Below are 20,508 nucleotides of genomic sequence, written 5' to 3' on the forward strand. Positions count from 1 at the left end.
AAACACCCCAGCAGAGTTGTCACCAGCATTTCGGGGGTCAGACCTCGCGGTGCCAGAAATAACGAGGAGCGTTGGCAGAGGCAAGAGGAGAGAGGGACTCTTTATCAGGGAGTGGAGCGACGGGATGAGGGGTAATGGTTTTACACTGAAAGAGGGGAGATTCAGGTTGGATATTAGGAAGAATTCCTCTCCTGTGAGGGTGGTGAGGCGGTGGAACAGGTTGCCCAGGGAGGTTGTGGATGCCCCATCCCTGGAGGTGTTCAAGGCCGGGCTGGATGGGACTCTGAGCAACTTGGTCTAGTGGGAGGTGTCCCTGCCCAGGGCGGGGGGCTTGGAACTAGATGGTCTTTAAGGTCCCTTCCAACCCGAACCATTCTATGGGGACAAACAGCCAAACACAGGCACTGGTTTGAAAGTCACCAAGCACTTCAACAGGCAGCAGCCCAAGCGCTGAACAAGCCTTTCCACCCACTCACGGGAGCAGAAATGGGATAGAAATCAAAGATGGAAAAGAGTGCAATCCTGCAGGATCAAGCATGAGCATCTATGTTAATGCCTCGGCTTATAATTACAATCACTTACGTTAATAACTGCACCTCCTAGCTAATCCCTCCTACGCTTCTGATTATTGGAAAGGAGCTGGTTTACAGCCTAACGGGAAAAATGAGACTATGGAAGCATCAGGCTTTATAAGAAATCCTGTATCAGCACCAAGGAAGCTGCAGCACGGCTTTCAGTCTGCCCAGCAGAGCAGCTGCTGCTAGGCACGTTTTTTAGCAAAAAAAAAAAAAGAGACACGTAGGAAAACGAAGCTGTTTCAGTTTAAATAGCAGGGGCAGGGATGATGTTCCGCACTGAACAGGTTCACTGGAAGCTGGGAAACGAATGGGGAGTAGAAAATGCAGGGACGTGTCTTCCCCTCTTCTGCTCTGTGAATAAAATGGAAGCAGGAGAAGCCATGGACCACAAGATCGAGGAGCCCGGACGCCACGACGGCAGGCGTGCAAAGGCTTTTAAGCAGATGGACACCCCGGGGGGATCAAAATGCCTGTAAAGGTTTGGTACCCAGCCCCTCCGCACACAAGGATGTGGGTCCCTGGGAGCCATCCCAAGAATTTCCTTTGGGAGAGCAGAAAATAAGTACAAATAAATAATAAAACAGTTTCTCACATCTGGAGTTTTGCTAGCCAGCCCCTGCCCTGGGGTGCCACATGGGCACCCGCCTTCTGCAAGGATCTCACACCTCCAGAAATCAAACTGTCCCTGTGAAACATTTCCCTCTCTAGTTAAGCGACAAATGTCAACCAAAAAGGCATTTAATCATGTGTTCCCAGTCAGTTCCTGACCCCCTTGTCTGAAAAATCATTCAAAAGGTGGCTGCAAGGTGGCCATGGGCCACGCTAATAGATCACACTAATCAGCCTGGATAACGTAAAAATGAAACATCACTCAAAGTCTCCATTCGGAGACCTGCATGGGCTCGGAGCCTTGGTGTCCTTCAAAGAAAGAACCTGCTTTCGTTTTCTATTTCACCTTTGCATTTATTTTTAGCGCAGGCTGGTACCATCCACCTTCCCCATCTCACCCGCCCAGCAACCAGCCTAGGAGGAGGAGGAGCAGGAGGAAGCAGCCAGCCATTTGGTGCAACCCCCGCCCCGTTCCATTCAGCTTTTGGCCTTTTAACATGCTGTGAGGTTTTATTTTTTTAAATAAGAGGCTGAAGTGCCCCGGCTCACGCTGCTTGCTCCTTGCTGCCGCCCGCATCGCCCGGCGAGAGGACCACTGTTTGTGGGGCACACTGCACCCGAGCTCTGCTGAGACCCGGGCTCTGCGGCAGAACCCCAATTCCCCCGACAATATTAATTACACAAGGCTTCCCTTTCAACCGGGAGAATGGTCCCGTTTCACGGGAGACCAGAGTTTCCACTGCAATGCAGGGAGACTCAAGGAGAGGGATGACGGTGAGAGCTCCGCTCTCCATCCCACACCGCCCAGTGGTACCACCGCCCTGATGGGGTCAGGCTGCCTCCCTTCAGCAAAGCCCCACGGCCACTTAACCGTGTCCTGGTTTCAGCCGGGACAGAGTTAATTTTCTTTCCAGTGGCTGCTGTGTTTCAGATGTGGTATGACAGGAATGGCAGCAATGCATATCGGTTTAGTTGTTGCTAGCTGATGTTTATATTTTTCAAGGACTTTTTTCAGCTTCGCACAGAAGCTGGTAAGGAGCATAGACAGAAGGATGGAAATGGCCAACAGAATATTCTGTAGCACAGACGTCATGCTCAGTGTATAAAGTGGGGTTGGGCAGCAGGCTGGAATCCGCAATCACGGCTCGGGAATGGTACCAATTCATCGAGTGGCGAGAGTGACTTGTGTCATTACTATTATTGTTATTTTCCCATTCTGTTAAAATGTCTTTATCTCAACCTGTGAGGTTTTTTCCCTTTCCTCTCCTTTTCTCCCTCTTCTCCCTGCCCTTCTGAGGGGAAAGGGAAGAACTGCACGAGCGGCTGCTACGGTCGTGACTGCCGGCTGGGGTTAAACCATGACAAAGGGAGGAAGAAAACGAACACCCAGCTGGCTGACTCCCGAGCGTTCCCCTGTAACCACACTCATAATGCCATTTCTTTGCATAGATTTTCTTCCCTTGCCCAGCGGCATTTTCTCCAACACTCAATGTACTTCTCAGGAAATGGGATTTTATAGTCCTCACCTCGCACGGCTCGCCCCAACACGCGTGGAGGCAGGGAAATAGGGCATGCCGGCACACGGGCTGCATGCTGGACTACGTGGTACGTGAGACATCGTTAAACCAGGGTGAAATACTGCAGTGGTTGAGTTGTAGGTACCATAAAACTCCCTTTCAGGTCCTGTTGGCTCTTGGAGAAGGACACAACCTTCTCTGACACGCACGCGGCTGATGAAGGTTTGGGCGTGCTTCAGCAGCATGGTCTCAATGTGCCTCCAGCCCCAGGAGGGCTTGCCCTGCCCTTGGGCTTTGCCAACAACGGTTTCGATGTGGGAAGGAGGGAATTAACACAAGAGCCTGGCCTGAGCTAGCTGTGCCCATCCCCAACACGTGCACATCCAGCTGGTAATCCCATCCTCCGCCTCCCCGTTGGTTTCTTCCCGAGCATGCCCACACACTTCACCGTCGGCAGCGCCTCTCCTCACTCTAACTTTGTTCCATGGACCTTTACAGATGTGAAAGTCTGTGAGCTACCACTGCAAAACGCCACTAGGAGAAAACGATGGTGTTTTGGAAGGTGGATCAACACCAACAAAGTCAGTCCGAGATGCTCCCATCACAGCTGGAAAACCGGGCATCTCCACTGCAGCCCGGCCCTAAAGCTGCCTCCCCCTCAACCCACTCAGCAATCCAGTGTTACAAAGCCAATTAAACGCTCGATTAAGTGTCCCAACATGTTCCCAAATAAAGTACTAACATGGCATGTTATTAAAAAAAAAGAAAGAAAGAAGAAAGCTCCAGGTTGTATAATGGCCTGTGAGCATCAGGATAATCTGTGCCTGCTCCCAGGGGGTGGAAACAGGAGCTGAACAGCCAAATCCCCTCGCCATCTCCAGCAAAAAGAGCTGTTTCTCTCTCTGCCACCGCACCTTCGGACCGAGACTCTGATTTACATGGTCCCACCGGCCTCCCGTCTGCTGCTGGTACCTGCCCGGGGACCGTGCGCCTCCACCATCAGTCCCCATGGTGCTGCTCAGAGCACCCTGCTCCAAAGGTCCCCTCCAACCCGACCCCCTTCACAGGCTCCGTGTCTTCGTAAGCGCAGTGTCGGACACAGGCAGATGTTCTCCACCTCCACCAGCAGCCCCTGCTGTGGGCAGGGGAGAGGTCTCATGACACACGAGCCCGTGCACCTCGCTGAGCAGCCTGGATTCACGGGTCAGTGCTAACGAGTCCTACTGGCCCCCAAGGAGTCATCCCACCAAGCTGGGCATCCCCAATGTGATCCAAGCAACGCTGGCCCTAAAGCAGTAGTCTGTAATCCTGCCTAACGTGTTTGGAGGCCACTGAGCACCCCCAGCCCAGCCCCCTCTGATCCCACCACCGCTTCTCCCAGGGCAGAGATGGGCAGGCCCAACCTACTGACGCTGGGTACCAGTCCCTGCACTGGGGGCTGCTCATGACCTTCTTTAGCCACTCATCGTTCAATACAAGATGTCGCAGGAGCAAGAATGAGGATCCAGGCTGTCCCCATCCCACTGACAGCCCCCACACCTCCCCTGTAACATCACAGTCCTCCTTCTCTGCTTTTCTCCAGCATCTTCTGCTCTCCACTGCATCTGGCACAGCTTTAGGAGGATGCCACGGGAACCTCTGGCTTTGCACCCATGGCAGCTGTGTGCCTGAACAAGGCGTCCACTGAGGTCTGCATCAGCTCCCCGCGAGGGGGGCTCATCTGACGAGTTACGAGGACATCTCCTGGGTTGGTCCTGCGGTGGACGTCAGCGACACCACCCAAGCCAGCAGAGAGGCACGGGGCTCCTGGAGGCACGGGGCTTCAGGGCTGCCCCACCAGCACAGCTCCCAGGTCTGACTTGAAGAGCAGAGGCAGAAAATCCTGCGCTAGAACCAGGTACCCCTGAATTTTGTGAATGAACTGCGTTTTTTTGCTCTCCAGCACTTATTTATAAAAACCTTTCTCATAGCCATAAAGCACCACGGCAGCTTTGGCTTGTCCTGCTGCCTCTCTGTGCTTCTATACTTTGCCTGTTTTTGCTGCCCTCAACCTTTCACGTGTAAAACAGTAACTCTTTACAAAGCTTCTCAAGGTCAAGAAAGTCCCTAAGAAGGCGCGTTAGGGCAGTTATTGATCTTCTCTCAGTCTTTCCCAGAGCAGCATTGAACGGTGAAACCTCAGTCGGAAGATGGAAAGTTACTCAGGCCCTTCCCAGCTTGCTGAATTTTAATATTCATGGCACCCGACTCGTGAGAATATCAAATCCTCTCACAGTGATAGCCCCGTACATCTGTCTCCACATCCCTGCTGCAAGGTCGCAGTCCCCGCCGTCTACTGGAGGATGGCTTGAGCGGGTTTCTGAAGGATGAGTCTCTGTCACAAAAGTTTCATGGACAGAATACCATCAACCCCTCAGAAGCAGATTTGCAACTCCTACCAAAATCAGTGCTGGGAAAAGCAAAACTTAGCAGGTGACCAGAGCTGGCATGAAGACCTGTCCACGTTATATGGGCAAAAAACGTTTCCCTAAGCTATTCCTTGGCACTTTCTAGGAAATGCCACAATCAATACCACATAGATGAAGTTTCACCACCAATTAAACTAAATCCACGCTGCTGCCTAACGGGGCAATACCAGTCGCCCTCCGCGTTCCCAGCCTGAACAGCGGCAGGAACCGGCAGAACCTCCCTCCCATCGGCGGCAGTGGCTGGCCCGGCTCAGCGGGCAGCCCCGCTGCCACCCCCAGGATCTGCAGGCACCCCCACACCTCGCTGCCTTCTGCAGGAGCAACGAACGGCGGGTGGTTTGCCTCTAACAGCAACAAGTGACGCTGCCCCAATTCACGGCAAGACGTTGCGTCTTGCAGGATTGCCTGTGGCAGCCTCTCGGAGAACATTGGCCCCTGGGTCTTCTTCACACCGGCCGGTTGTTGGGAGCAGGCTGCCGTGCCCGGGCAGCGGCTGGCACGCGGGGGCTGTGGGACCAAGGCAGCGGGGGTGGGCCTGCAGCGAGGCGGTGGCTCCAAGAACTGGCACGGCAGCTGCCTGCACCCTTACGGGCTGTTGAGAAGAACATCTGAGGTGGACATTCAGGTATCACATCTGCCCTGGTACCCGCCAGACCTCCAGCAACACGCGTTGACCCACAGCAGCAATACTGACATCCCAAAAGCCAAAGGGCTCCCTGTTTTAAGCCCGTGTCTTTGCACTCGGACTTTGCTCTCAGCATACCCACTGGCCTTCCGGGCAAGACAGCTCAGGAGGACACCTTGGCACTGCTGGCCCAGCAGCTTGCTAGCCCAGAAGCACAGCAATACAACAGGCAGCGGCTCCAAGTCCTAGGGCACAGCAAATATGCTCTGGAAAACCAGCCTGGCAGCGGGGAAGCATCATTCACTTCAGATACATCTTCATCTAGAAGCGAGGAAGGCAGAAATCCCTTACCTCGCTCGACCGCTGTCACCCCTCTGAATATATAGTTTGGTTTTATGAACCATTGGAAACAATCCGCAGGCGCGGGCAGCGGCTTCCTCCGAAGCATTAATCAGCAGGTTCACATGCGGCTGACACTTGTCCGTTAATAATATAATTGCGTCTAAAGGATGAAAGGAATCTGGAGCTCTAGGTTTGTTTTTTTTTTTTCTGATTAAAGAAAGCAACAGCGGTTCTTAAGATAATTTTCTAAGTGGCCAGAAGCTCAGAGCAGGCTCAGAAAGGCGAAGCCCAGCATTTCGAGCACTCTTAGAAACTCCAAAGACACGACCAGCAGAAGACAGGATTCTGCAGCAGACACGAAGGTAACATCTAATGGGGTTCTGCAGAAAAACCAGCAGCGGGGTCCAGAGGGGCTGGGACAGGCACAGAAACATGGATTGCGCGGCTGGGACGCCCATGGAGGCTGCGCGTGGCCCATCTGACGGGACTCCGCTCTTAACTCAGAATAGTTTGCCGGGTTACACATCGCCAGCGACCCCGCTTCAGCCCCCCGTGCTTGCAGGAGGAGCCGGCGGGGAGCCCGGCATCGCCCGGCCCAGCAGCAGGAGCCGGCTTAATTACAGCGGGTTAAGCAGCACAGAAAACTCCTGAGTCACAGCAAGCTGTTAATTACCAATCCGTAAAGGGATTTGAGGGCTCGCGCCGGCGAAGCCACCTCCGTCGCGCGCTGTCATACGCAGCTCTCTCGGTTTGACTTGAGTTTATGCGACTGACCTGAATATTTATGCCCCTGGGGCTGTTTTTTTTTTTGTTTTTTTTTTTTTAAATCACGGTTTTGACAGAAAAATTCCAGAGAAACCCAGCAATCTCTGCACTCTGTAGCCTGCATCTCTGACTGCCTCTTCCTCCTGCGGGGAACTTTGGGGTCTAAACCCCTGCCCGCCCTCCAGCGCGGCACCTCACTCCTCCTCCTGTCCCGGGAGAGGGGACCGGGCCATCCCAGCATCCATCCCAGCCCCGGGGACCCCACCAAGCTGTCATCACCGGACGCCCGATTTCAAGGAAAACAGCCTCAAAGGGGTGACTGACAACAGCTGCTCCCTGCTACACCGGGGGCCGCAGCGCCTGTCCAGCGGTACCCTTCGGCCCTCCGAGCCCGGTAGGAATAACAGGACCTGGATTCTCATGGAAAAAATGATGCCTGCAAAATTTAAGCCCCTGTCTCTACTTGTCACCCGCCCGCCCCGTCACCACACGCAGGCAGGCGGCTCTTTGGGAAGGGTTTCATACGTAGAGCATCAACAGGGAGAAAGGACGCAGGGCTCTCCGGGGTGCCGGATCCCCAGTATGGGCGCTGCCTGCATTCCAGAGAGCAGGAGGCAGGTTTTTCTCATGGCATTCTTATTTTATCCTGCTTTTCCCCCTGGAAGGAGGCAGCGGGGCTGGCCGGGAATCGTGCACGGCCCCAGACACCAGACCGGGGCCAGGATTTCTGCACCGGGACATCGCTGAGCTGGAGGCACTCTCTTAACCCGGATAATCCTCTTTGGCTGGGAGCTGCCAGCTAATTGCATTCCCAGCCAGAGCATGGACCCTCAGGCAGGGGGCAGGGAGCCATGGCACACTGGGGGTACAACACGGGCTCCCGGCCATCGGCTCCCACCTGCAGCAGCGAGGGCAGGCGAGGCGGGAGCCTGACGCTCCTCCTCACTTGCCGTTTTCCCCCCTTTCTATGAAATTTATATGCCAATATCAAAATAATTTCAGCACGAAACCTTTCCTCAGCGCCCCCCCGCTTCTCTAGCCCATCCTCCAGCCGCCGGCAGCGACACCCTGTTCTGCACAAAGGCTGATCTGGCGGAGTTTTTTTCCGGCTAATTGAACTCCCGTTTTCGCGGGCATTCCCCACCCTGGAGCCAAGCACAGGAGCCGCTGTGGTTCCTTCTGCAAGTAGGGCAGGCTCGGCCCCATCCTCGGCGTCAGCATCTCACACCCGAGCGAGCGGCGCAGCATCGCGCCCTGGGGAGATGTTCTGCTCAGGGACCAATTTTGCCCAGCGGGAGGTCTTGGAGCGTGATGGAAAAAAAGAGAGGCCCAGAGCTTTCCGGAAAGTATTCGATACGGTGATTCACAAGGTCTTTGCAAAAAAATCCGTCTGAACGGGCTTGTTTGTAGCTGGCTGCAGGTACGAGGGGAGCAGGGGAAGGGGAACACGTCCCACAGAGGGCTCAGGCAAATGCTGGTCCTGCATCTTGTTGACTTGTGATATCGCATCCGGGATAATGCATGTGATATGCATATATTATATATGCATATAATAAGGAACCTAACAGCATCGACTGGCGAGAGCAGATAGGCAGATAGAGCACGTCCGCGACAACACAAGAGTTATGAAAAGGATGCTTTTTTGTAATGCATGGGGAAAGCCAGAAAACAAACACAATTTTAGGACCTGGATGCGGCGCGGCGAGTACCACAAATCCGTGCCCAGGGAGCAGCAGCGTTCTGCAACAGAACTTGTCACCGCTCCCGTTTCAGGCGGGTTAATTAGGCAAAGGGGCATCCTGCCACACTTATTTAGTAACACAACATGCATAGTTCATTCGTCCCTTAATGCCAAACCCCTGGAGTCAACTGGGGTCGGTCAGGGTTAGCAGGAGAGCACGGTGCAGCGCAGGGCAATCACGCCCCACGCCAGCTCTCACCAGATCGCTTGCTCCCTTGGACTCCGCTGTGTCCTGGTTTCAGTTGGGATAGAGTTACATGGGCTTTTTTTCCCTAGCGGTTGCTGTGTTTCAGATGCGGTATGAAAGGAATGGCAGCAATGCATATTGGTTTGGTTGTTGCCAGGGGGTGTTTATATTTTTCAAGGACTTTTTTCAGCTTCCCGCAGGAGCTGATAAGGAGCATAGACAGAACGATGGAATGGCCAACGGAATATTCCGTACCAGAGACGGGCATATCAACGGGGTCAGCCGGGGGTGGAAAGTTCTCACGATCACTGCTCAGGACGGTGCCGATTCACCAATTCACGGGGTAGCAAGAGTCACTTGCGTCTTGTATATTCTTTCACTGTTATTATTATTGTTATTTTTCCCTTTTCTGTTATTTGTTCTGTTAAACTATCTTTATCTCAACCCAGGAGGTGTTTTTTTTCCCTTTTCCTTTCGCCCCCTTTTCTCCCTGCCCTGCCGGGGAAGGGACAGAACTGCGCGAGTGGCTGCCCTGTCCTGGCTGCCAGCTGGGGTTAAACCACGACAAGGCGTGATTTCTTAAATCCCCAGTGAAACGGCCCTGCACTCGCTCTTCCTGCAATGGAAACCCCTTTCCTGCCTGCACGTCACCAGGCTGAGGCTGTAGGGAATTTGGGAGAGCCCCAAAGCACCAGACCTGCCTCGGTGGGAACAGCTGATAGCGCAGTTCCCAGGAGCCGGCTCCTGGAGGAGGTGTGATGAGGTGGGAGAGGAAGCTCCACGCACCTGTACTTCTGTTAATTCACATCAACAATTATTTAAAGCTGGGTACCGCGTATCGTGGCAAGCAAGCAAGAGAAGCGGAGGTCAGGCACACCTTTGGGCTCCCTTTTTCTGCTGGTCATCCACAGCCACCAGAGCCACGGGGTCACCACAGCACACGTGCTTCTCCCAGGACACACTGCCAAAACGCCACGCTTGTACCTGAACTCTTCAAGTGTCCTAGGGCTCCCAGTTCCCACCATCATCTTCTGACCATGCCCAGAAGCTGCCCGAGATGCAGGGCCAAAGGAAAGCCAGCCGTGCTGGTGGATCTCATGGGACCTCTGGGCTCGGAGGTGCCACCCGGCTGCTCACAGGCAGGATGCTCTTGGAGCCACCTTCACCTGGACCAGACCGCACGAGCCCTCAGCCCACGGCAGCGCAAAGACAATGAGGGAAGCTCAAATCACCCTTTTCCTTTGGTGGCTTGACACCTACGCAACAGACAGTGACTCCACAGGAGGAAAAAAAAAAAAAAAAAAAAAAAAAGCACTTTTAGTATTTTCTTCTGTTTTTGTTGGGTTTGAGTGAGCTCAGCTGAAAAAAACGCTGGGGAGGAGGCCGCTCCTTGGATACCTCCCCAGGCGTCTGCAGAGGGTGGGAGGGGACAACAGGGCCCCGGAGCCTCCGACTCCATCTTTAGATCAGAAGTGGGATGGGGATGAAAATACGCTGGGTAAACAATAACGCCTCTTTCCAGGGGAATCAGAAATTTTAGGGGGCCAGAGAGAGAGGCAAAAGCCTTCCCCGCTTTCTGCATTTCACTCTCAGTTTTCCTCTCCCCGTTTCCTAACGGCGATCGTCAGACAGCAACACCTCCCACACCCCTCTGATGCTGTGAGCAGCCCAGGGGTTTGACCAGTTGCCCCTCCTGGTGTTGACCGTGTGTCCAGCTAGTTAGGACCCGTCACGTCCCGCTGGTCGCCCATCCACACAGCAGAACCACACACAGACGTCCAGCAGGAGGTCTGCTTCCAGCGGCGTGCAACAGCCTAACACGGTCTCACCTCCACCAGCAGACTAGGACATCTCATGGGGTCTCTCTAAGCGTGCAGTTCCTCCGTACCTCCCTGTCCCCTTCCCAAAGACCCGCTCTGGCCACATGCTCCCTCCAAGATACACCTTAGCCATTTTGCGGGGTCTATTCCTCAACAGCCGCGATGAATGTGGGAGGCAGCACACGCTAAAGCACCAGACAGAGTGGGTGTAAGGACGCTCTTCGCCCTCAGCATTATACGTGATGCCACCAAGGAGCCCGGGTCCCCAGCGAAGCAGCGCTGCCAGCGCGCCCTCTGGTTCCCACCTCACACCTGGGGTCATCCAGACCCCCAGCAAGTACGAGTCTCAGTTTGGGTGATGCTTCCCACCAAGTCGTGACAGCCCACACCAACACAGGGAGAGGAGTCTTCCTCAGTGCAAGTTCATTAGTGCCTCCCTGGCAGCAGAGACGACCTAGGTAGTGAAGATACTTGCCCTGCATGGGGATGCAAACATTATTCAGGATTTTTTCCCTCTCAAGATGGTTACAGGTTTGCTATGAAACTATAATCACGTGCAGCCCACCTTCAACACCGTGAAGATACAACTTCATTTGCAGAAAACGCGTTCTTCTAGTGCTGTTTTGCTGCAAAACTCCATCCTTCCCCCCAAAACCAGGCCGCTGTGGCCTCTCCTTCCCTGTGACTTGTGCTGTTTGAAGCTGGGGGTGAAGACTTTGCCCAGGGTCCAGCAGCACATACAGAGGGTGCTGCCCATCTTGCCCGCAGCTCACGCTCTGCACGTATCAAACCCGGGCTCAAATCTCCTCATTAGTTTTCATGCAACTTCCAAGGGCAACTTACAGTCAAGGTCCTCATTCATAAAGCAATTAACGGATCAAGCCTCGCTACTTCATAGGGTGAGTTCTGGTATTTGTGGAATCTTGGGGCTCGGGACAAGCTCGCACGAGCTGCGAGGAAAAAGAGGATCAGCCCACAGAGCAATTTTCTCAGAAGACCAAGCAAACCTAAAGCCCGACTGCATTAACACAGCTTGCAATGTTTTCCTTTACTCACAAAGTTTTTTGTTAAGAATATTCACAGCTCAAGTGTTGCATTTCTTCCTCAACTCTTAAAATATAAACGCCATAGACCAGCCCATCTATTCCGAGGTGGATAATGGTTCTATGTAAAGAGAAACAAAGTCCAAGACACCACAAAGCCCAGGTGGGACCCGACTGTGGGTCCTCACTCAATGTGAGGGCACGTGGATATCGCAGTGATGAGCAGCGACAAGAAACCTTATGGCAGACACACACACAAGGGTGAGTTTGCCAGGGGTGTCTGAAGGTGTTTAGTCAAAAGCCGAGAGAGCCAACGCAGACTCCAGCCTTCAAAGTCCGAAATTTAATCCCAGGTGTCAGCAAGTGACCCTGGAGACAAGCACCGGGGAGAGGTGGCCTTCCTTCAGCCACTTTTCCGTGGTACCTGCAGAGAGCACCACGTTATCAGGTACAACCCAACCCCAAACTAATTCTCGAATTAATTAATCAACGGGCTGAAGCCTGGAAACACATCATTGTCCACGGAACTACACAATGTTTGGACACCTTCTCTTCTCACCCAAGCCCTCAGCAGGAAGGAAGCAGCAGCAGGAGCAATGAGCAGAGTGTTTCCATTGCAAATGGCATTATGGCCAAGGAGACGGCCATCTGATGGACACAGAAATCTAAGTAGGCGCTGGTTTACACCTCCACACTGTGCCGGGAGAGCAGCTCTCCTCTGCTGTGAACGTGACCGTGAACAGCAGCAGCTTCAGGAAGAGGAGAAAATTACTGGGTGTAATTGAAACTGCAAGGAGGAGTTAGGGACATAAAATGTAATTATCTGCCGTGGAATGAAGCCAAGATTAACAATCCTACTTCTGGTCATTTAAAGTCCCCATTAACTTTTCCATGTGCTGATGATATCGATTTTGCGTCTTACTGGCTGCAAGATGCAGCATTTCTAGAAGAAAGACCTGGGCCTCTCTCGTAGGGGTTTCAAATCACCTGTAGAGGAAGGGTTGAGGGTCTAGACTCCAACTGAGGCCTCCTCCAAGGGTCTGGAAGATCTCCCTCACCAGCTAGCAAGGGGGGAGGAAGAGGTAGGAGGATGCTCCAGTTGAGCCCCAGTTGCACTAACCACTCTCCTCTCCGGGCGTTGGTGGCTAGAGTTGGCTAAGGTGCCTTTTTGGTGCTTGGGAAGATGATCTGGGTGGGCATCACAACAATTCAGAGACCTCCTAGACTACCGTTGTTGAGACTGGGTGAACCTCAACCTCCTCCTCCTCTCCTTGCACTCCATCCCAGCAGGCTGCACGATACTCAGCCAGTTCACATCCAAATAGCACCGTGGCCATCTCTACATCCATCCTCTGCTCAGCCCAGTCCCCTGCCCTCCACCCGGGCACATCTGGAGAGGGCAGCAAACCCCCACGGGCCATTGAGTGCCCTCAGGTGATTTGAAATCCTTTTGCTGAGGTCCCAGCGCTTTCCCCACCCATACCATTCTCCTTGCACCCTCACCATCTGAGGATGCAGAACAACCTTGGCCACCTTCCTCCCCAAGCCTGGTCAAGGTGTCCATCCACAGCACCAGGAGGAGGATGCTTGTTGGCGACTCCAGCAGCTGCATGACCTGTTTCTATTTCCTCACCCTTAGGCACCTTTGGGGACCACTGGGGACAACGCTCAAACAATGACCACCCCTTGCTCCACTCCTCACGTGAAACCAGCAGGAAATCAGTATACATATATGAAATACATGTCTTTGTCAAGAGGTGGAGGACCATTGCCTCCAGCCCTGGGGCTTCCCCTGGAAGGAACCTGGCTTCAGCAGCTTCTTAAAGGCTTTTGTAAACCTTTCAAGGAAAACAGACCATCTTTTCTCCATTTTAAGCAAGGAGAGAGCACTGACCCTCGGCTCGGAAGACGCCAGCCCCTGCCAGCCCCCTTACCTCCACCAGGTGAGGCGTGGGGTTGAAGCCACACATGTTGCAGACTTGCTGCCGGCAGGTCGTGCAGGTGTTGTAGTTGGGGGGCTCGCTGGAGCCCACGTTGATCTCCGCCTTGCAGAGGGGGCACAAGACCCTTGCTTTCGGCACTTCCTTTGGCTTGACGCCCTGCTCCGGCTTGCCCGGCTTTGCGGCCGGCGTGGCACCAGCTCGGCCCTGCGCCCCTGGGGCTTTGGGACCAGCTTCTTTGCTGGCATCGCTGAAGACGATTTTTGGAGGCACTTTGCCAGGAGACGGCTGGCTCGGAGGGGGGGCCTCTGGCTGGACGTTCATGAGGGTGCTTGCCTGGGTCAGGAGGGACGCCCCAAAGCCGAAGAGCTTCCCCGTCAGCCCTTCCTGGGCTTGCTCTTGTGCTCCAGCCCCGGGAGCCGGGGCAGCAGGTTTCGCCCCCGCATCTCCCACCGTCTTTCTCTGCTCGGAGGAGGAAGGCTTGGCTTGCTGATGCTGTGGGGAGGACCTGGCCGCCTCCTGAGGTTTCGGCTGGCCTTTGCCCTGCGGTTCCCTCTGCGGCGTGGTGGGGTGAGGTTTGGATGGCTCGGGCGGCAGGGTGCGGGCGGCTGGTGGGGACTTATCCGCAGCCGGGGGCGGTGGGTGCTTGGCTGGGGAGTGGGAGGGGGACGGCGAGGGAGAGTGCAGCTGCTGCTGGCTCTTGGAGCGAGGAGCGGTGGTCATGTCCATCCCCAGCGCCCGCTGCATCTGGCAGTTCAAGCACAACCATTCCTTCACCTGCGAGAGAAGGAGAGGACACGGGCAATGAGCAGCGGGCAGGCCACGGCCGCACCCAAGGCAGCCCCAGCACACCCTTAGGTGCCCCTCAACAACCCCTATGTAGCTATAGGAACGAGGCACCAGCTCCCAGAAAAACATTTTGGTACCGCGTTCTTCACCAAAGCATCTCGCAGTCAGGGCGAACAGACCCCATCTGCCACAGGTACCCACGACACAACATGCCGGTGCAAAAGCAAGCTTTAATTAGCGTTGGTTTGCTTCCAAGGCTTCTGCTGCAAAGCTCCTGCTAGCCACCAGGCTCTGCCTGCAGGCAGCACGCGTCCTGCTTCTCCTGGGGGAGAGGAGCCTTTCCAAGGGCTCCTGGCCCCACCACCTCCCTTAAGCCCATTATTTTCCTCCTGCTCGGCGACCAGAGCTAGCATGGCAACCAGACGGGAGTGGAGGGCTGGCAGGAGGTCCAGCGCGGCTCTACAGAGGGATGCTGCTATAATATGTGTGCTATAACGCACGTGTAATGCCCCACTGCTCCAGCGCCGGCATGCTGCCTGCTGCCGCCCGGTACCTCGCGGGGGAAAAGCCATCATGATGTGCCCGATGCTCCCCTGATGCCAGCAGATGTGTTTTTTTCTGGAATCTGTGCGGTGGTCGTGATATCCCACCCAAAAATTTGGCACTGCAGCCCAGAAGGGACAGCGGGGAGCAGGTTCTCCTCGCACGACGCATCTGCGCCGCTGGGCAGGTGACGCGCCCGCCGGGGAGCAAAGGGTTAATTCTCACTCTTGCCGCGATGAACTTTTGGATGCAAATGAAAAATACAATGCTCCCTGGCTAAGCGGTGATGAATGCAAGACTTCGCCCCTCGAGAGACGTTCCCTGCGACACGCTAATGTCTGAATTAAGTTAATTAAAGAGACCGCACGAAAGCTGTGAGCCTTCCCATACGAGGAATCCCCAGGATGCTCAGCGGCTGGGCAAATACTAATATATAGCACAGTCAGCAGGACAGCCGCGTCTGCCTGCAGAAGATTTCTCCGGGACAAGCGACTAAGGTGGCAAAAAGGACCAGAGCATTCCCAAAAACCCAGAGCAGCGTCCAGGCCAAGTGGAGCCAGAGGCCGGCATGGGCTGCCGCAGGTGCGGCACCCAGCAGCTCCCATCCCCTGCGCTCTCCTGGGGCTGCGGGTCCCGCGAGCCCCCACGGGATGGGGATTTCCCTGTCCTTTCATTGCAGAAGCCGTCTCCTCACCCCAGGGCTACGGATCACCTCTAAGGCTCGGCTTAGCCCCCGCTGCAGAGACATTACCCGCCCCATCGCCTCACCCAGCCCCACGTCTCCGGCTCCGCGTGGCCCTTTTGCTCCCGCGGTTGGAGGCACGGGGAGCTGCTCAACTGACGCAGAACCCGGCCAAAAGGGTTTTTTTCCACCCTACACGCCAACCACAGACGCGGTTCAACCTTTCCCTGCTCAGAGCGGGCAGGTCCTGCGATGGGACGGGATGGCGATTCCCCAAGACGGGGGCGGGGGGGGCAGATGTGCCCCCAACCCCTCCTTACAGGTCTGCTCCCAGGAGGACTCTCAAAAAGCCCAGCCTTCGAATAATAAACTTTTTGAAATAGAGGAAAATCACATCAACTAGGAAGGATGTCTTAAAATTAAAGGGGGGGGGTGTGCATGAACAAGCCCCCCCGCCCGCTACGCCCCTTCCGCTCCCTGCCCGGCGCCTGGCAGAGCTCTGCATCGCCTCTTGGCCTCCTGCAAAGCTCTTCCCATCGCCTCACAAGCCCGGCTGCGCGTCAGCTCTGCGCTCCCCTCAGCTGCCGCCGTGCTCGCTGAGCTCCCACGCCACTACCCCCGCCAGCCCCGGCTCCAGCACGTCACTCGGAGCCGAGGAGCAGACGCAATTTTTCCCCAGCAATTTTGCGTCGCCTCGTTGTTTCTCCCAGCCCTTCCCAATGAGCGCCATTATATTTAACCCCTGAAAATATTCCTTTAGTTTCTGTAATTTTCTTGTGGGTCTTGCTGCCTCTCTTCTGACGTACAGAATTCCTCGTGTTGTTTTCGCATTCACACCCCCTGGAATTTCTTCCCACTATTCTATTTCAGGAGAGCGTCTCCCCAAATCCTGTCAGCTTTGCCTGCCGTCCCCGTCAGCTCCGATTAAGGGAGAACCAGGCCCTTCTATTCAGGTTCTCTCTCTCACCGCAAAGTTCCTGGTATCTGAGAAATGCAAATCTTCCCTCTCCGCATAATCTCCTTACCCGCACTTTAAGACCCTCCGGTGAGGTGGAGGAAGAGGAGATATTCCCAGACCTGCATCCGAGCTGTTTGCATCTAGATTTTAAGGGACCAGGACCGCAAGGCACGCAGCTCCACACTCCCGCTTTTGTATATTTATTGTAGCCTGGCACAAGATCTAACTTATTTTACGGAACAGGAAAAATACTTCGCCGCTCTCCTGCACAAACTTCCAAACAAAATGTTGAGGGAATTCAATTGATTGCCCTCAACCGTCTGCCAGCTTTAACGAGCAGCAAGCGCTGCTGGTGAATACCGAGCAGCTCACAGCTCTGGTTTTGCTGGTTCCCCCTCTCCCCACACCACGCACGGTGCCCGCTTCGCCCCTGGCCAAGCGGAGAACCCCTCCCTGGGCACCAGGAGGTACCAGCCCTGGGTCCCATGGCCATGCAAACTGCATACAGCCTGTGGAGAAGCCCACCAAGATCTTCCTGAGCTGAGAGGCCAGGAAACAACACGACCACTGGAGCTTTCTCACTTTCCACAATAAACCTGGCTTACGCAACCAAGACAGAAAAAAAGCCAGAGAGGAACCATCACACTGCTCTCGGTGACTTGGTGACGAACTGCTGAGGAACGTCTGTCCTGAGGTAGAGGAGAAAGCTCCAGGGAATATAGCGGGGCAGCGCATTCCCAGAGCAAGCACTTGAAATGTAAATTTAGTTGGGATTATCACAAATTGCCCGGCCGGCCTCTACTGATGCAACCGCTGATGACACAATGTGTGGATTACACAGATCAAAGACGATTTAAAGGATCCTGGAGGGAAGATAGTAAGGAGGAAGGGCCGAGTCATCTTGCCAAAGATCCTTCCCGAAGAAAGAGAAAAGAGGGTGGAAAAGCCTGGGTGTAAATCTTAACTAATCCAACCCCTGAAAGTTTTGATTTGGTGGAGGAACTGAGTAAATAAGACACAGAAATACACAGAAAAAAAAAATACACAGTGGACTATTCAGTTGGCTTGCATCCCCAGCCCCTAAACACTCCTCTTCTTGCCTGCAGACTGACCATGCAGGGGAAGGATGCTCAGAAAACAATAGAGAAATAGGGGGCAAGAATATGAAAAGAAAAATTTATCCTCCTCCTACTTCATCACTGCTAACAGTCCAAGTAACGAGCAGAATGAAATGTCCGTTGGTGAGAAGAAGAAAACCCAACATAATTGAAAACTCTGGTTCCGTTTCACCTTGTGGGAACGCTGAAGTCAGCATTATACCCTAAAACAAGGGGAAGTAAAGCTGCTCTCTCTTGAATATTCCGAGACTGGCTGCTCAGAGCATGCCAACCTCCTTCACCCCAGGGAATCTGACTTGGTGAAATACTGAAAAACATAAAGAAAACAGGGATGTAGATGATCACAGAATGGTTTGGGTTGGAAGGGACCTTAAAGACCATCTAGTTCCAAGCCCCCCACCCTGGGCAGGGACACCTCCCACTAGACCAAGTTGCTCAGAGTCCCATCCAGCCCGGCCTTGAACACCTCCAGGGATGGGGCATCCACAACCTCCCTGGGCAACCTGTTCCACCGCCTCACCACCCTCACAGGAGAGGAATTCTTCCTAATATCCAACCTGAATCTCCCCTCTTTCAGTTTGAAACCCTCACCCCTCGTCCTGTCATTACACCCCCTGATCCAGAGTCCCTCCCCAGCTTTCCTGTAGGCCCCCTTTAGGTACTGGAAGGCTGCCATAAGGTCTCCACGGAGCCTTCTCTTCTCCAGGCTGAACACCCCCAACTCTCTCGGTCTGCCCTCATAGCAGAGGTGCTCCAGCCCTCTGATCATCTTTGTGGCCCTCCGCTGGACCCGTTCCAACAGGTCCATGTCCTTCTTGTGCTGAGGACTCCAGAGCTCTGGAGTCGTGATAGCTCTGAAACCGAGCTGATGCCTCAATGAAGAACAAACGAGACCAGCTAGAAGCGAAGGTGGCTGCTGTGCAAAACGAAGGGTGCTATTAGAAATATAAAATCAGCAGCTATCAGAGCTCAGCACACCAACATCAACCAACTGAAAAGAGAAGAAGTGAAGTCCTCAAACCATATGGAAGCAAAGGAGCTTCAGGAATAAGTCTCCTGGGGAACAGTAGGAAGGATTGATGGAAGGCTGTAGGGACAGAGGCCATCCTAGAAAGGACAGGGGTCCATCACTGGGTGGAGGTGGCAAAGCTGTTAATGAGATGGATATGGCAGACGAGCTATAACTACTGTCATCGAACATTTGGGAAGAAGCAGGATAACACTCATTACGAGGATGAAGCATTTCCAACTTATTAGCAACAGAGAAGCACGCTCAACAACATCTACCAGCACCAGAAGATATGTAAATTTGGCAGATCCAAACAATTTTGCATTCAAGAAATCTAAGAGGGCTAAGAAAACTGCTGCGTGCTGATGTTCGTTTTTAAGAGGAAATTTTAGAAGACTGGCAGAGTCTTCTGCTTGAATATCCAAGAAGGCAAAGGTATGGCCTGAAGGGGACAGCTAGCCAGACATCTGTCCAAGACAGAAAGACAATGCCAGATTCACGCGGCAGAGAACTGAAAGGCAAGCATATCCGCCAGTCAACGTGGTTTTAGGGAAAATAGGTCACAGCCAGCAAACCTGATTTCATTCTCTGCACGTTTGATATTAGTGATGCATAGAAGCAATATCCGTGATGTCCAAAAGGTGTTTTGACCTAGTGATGCATGACATGCTGACCAAAAAAAGCACCGTAAAATATGAATAGTGAATATGCTAAACAGATTTCAGACTAGTTACCCGTCTGATGTGGGAGACAAGAAGGATTCACCACTGCTTAAGTAGCTCACTATGGCTAACACCACTCACCTCACGCACGGCAAATTTTGGGAAAATGGTAAATATTGTCAAAGACGAGTCTCTGCTGCCTGGCAAACCTGCGCTCACTCCGTGCGGGAAGCTCAGAGCTGGAGGTGGGAGTGAGGAGGTGGCTCAGCCCCCTCTTCCAGCACCGAGGGACTCCTTCCAGAGCCCTCAACCGGTTCCACACCGACATTTTAAGGAGATTAGTAAAACACTGCGGGAGATATAGACCGGATCTGTAAGAGTGATTCTAGGGATGCAGAAAATGTCTGAAACGAGAGAATTAAAGAGGTTGATCTTTTTCGTTTATCAAAGAGAAGATTAAGAAGTGACTTGATTACGACATAGCAGCACATTCAGGGGAAACAATATCAGGTACTAAAAGGTTCTTAATTAGGCAGAAAAAGGCATAAAAAGAACTAATGACTGGAAATGGAAGCCAAATATATTAAGCATCACTTTTAACAGCAGATGTTTCTAACCATTAAAGCAAATTATACACATGCTGTTGGGCTCAGCAGAAGACTCAGGGAGGTAAAGCTTGCAGGCCTTCCACCTATAGGGTATTTTATACCCATACTGATCTTAAAAGCTTTGAAAGTTTGAAGCACCCCATCTTTACTGACACTTGGCACGTCTGCGTCCAACGCCTGACCTGCCCCAGCCCCGCAGGCAGCGCTCAAAGCCCCCAGGACCAACAGCCTTACCCGTCCCACCGCAGACCCCTGCAATGTCCCAGGCTGTTCCTCTAACCCCCCTCCCAAATCCCACTATTCACAGGATCATAGAATGGTTTGGGTTGGAAGGGACCTTAAAGACCATCTAGTTCCAAGCCCCCCGCCCTGGGCAGGGACACCTCCCACTAGACCAAGTTGCTCAGAGTCCCATCCAGCCCGGCCTTGAACACCTCCAGGGATGGGGCATCCACAACCTCCCTGGGCAACCTGTTCCACCGCCTCACCACCCTCACAGGAGAG

The 20,508-nt window shown here is 53.7% G+C and overlaps 1 protein-coding gene across 2 annotated transcripts in view; it reads right to left on the reverse strand.

Moving 5' to 3' along the window:
- BSN (bassoon presynaptic cytomatrix protein) overlaps window positions 1-20,508 on the reverse strand; it is a 102,754-nt gene that overhangs the window by 33,573 nt on the left and 48,673 nt on the right. For both annotated transcript variants that reach the window (XM_063348573.1, XM_063348572.1), the window contains exon 3: window positions 13,630-14,412. In XM_063348573.1, coding sequence (XP_063204643.1) covers window positions 13,630-14,412 — 783 coding nt within the window. The remainder of the gene's footprint in view (window positions 1-13,629; window positions 14,413-20,508) is intronic.

The sequence above is a fragment of the Chroicocephalus ridibundus genome, chromosome 10 (genome assembly GCF_963924245.1).
Source record: "Chroicocephalus ridibundus chromosome 10, bChrRid1.1, whole genome shotgun sequence".
NCBI classification, from domain to species: Eukaryota; Metazoa; Chordata; class Aves; order Charadriiformes; family Laridae; genus Chroicocephalus; species Chroicocephalus ridibundus.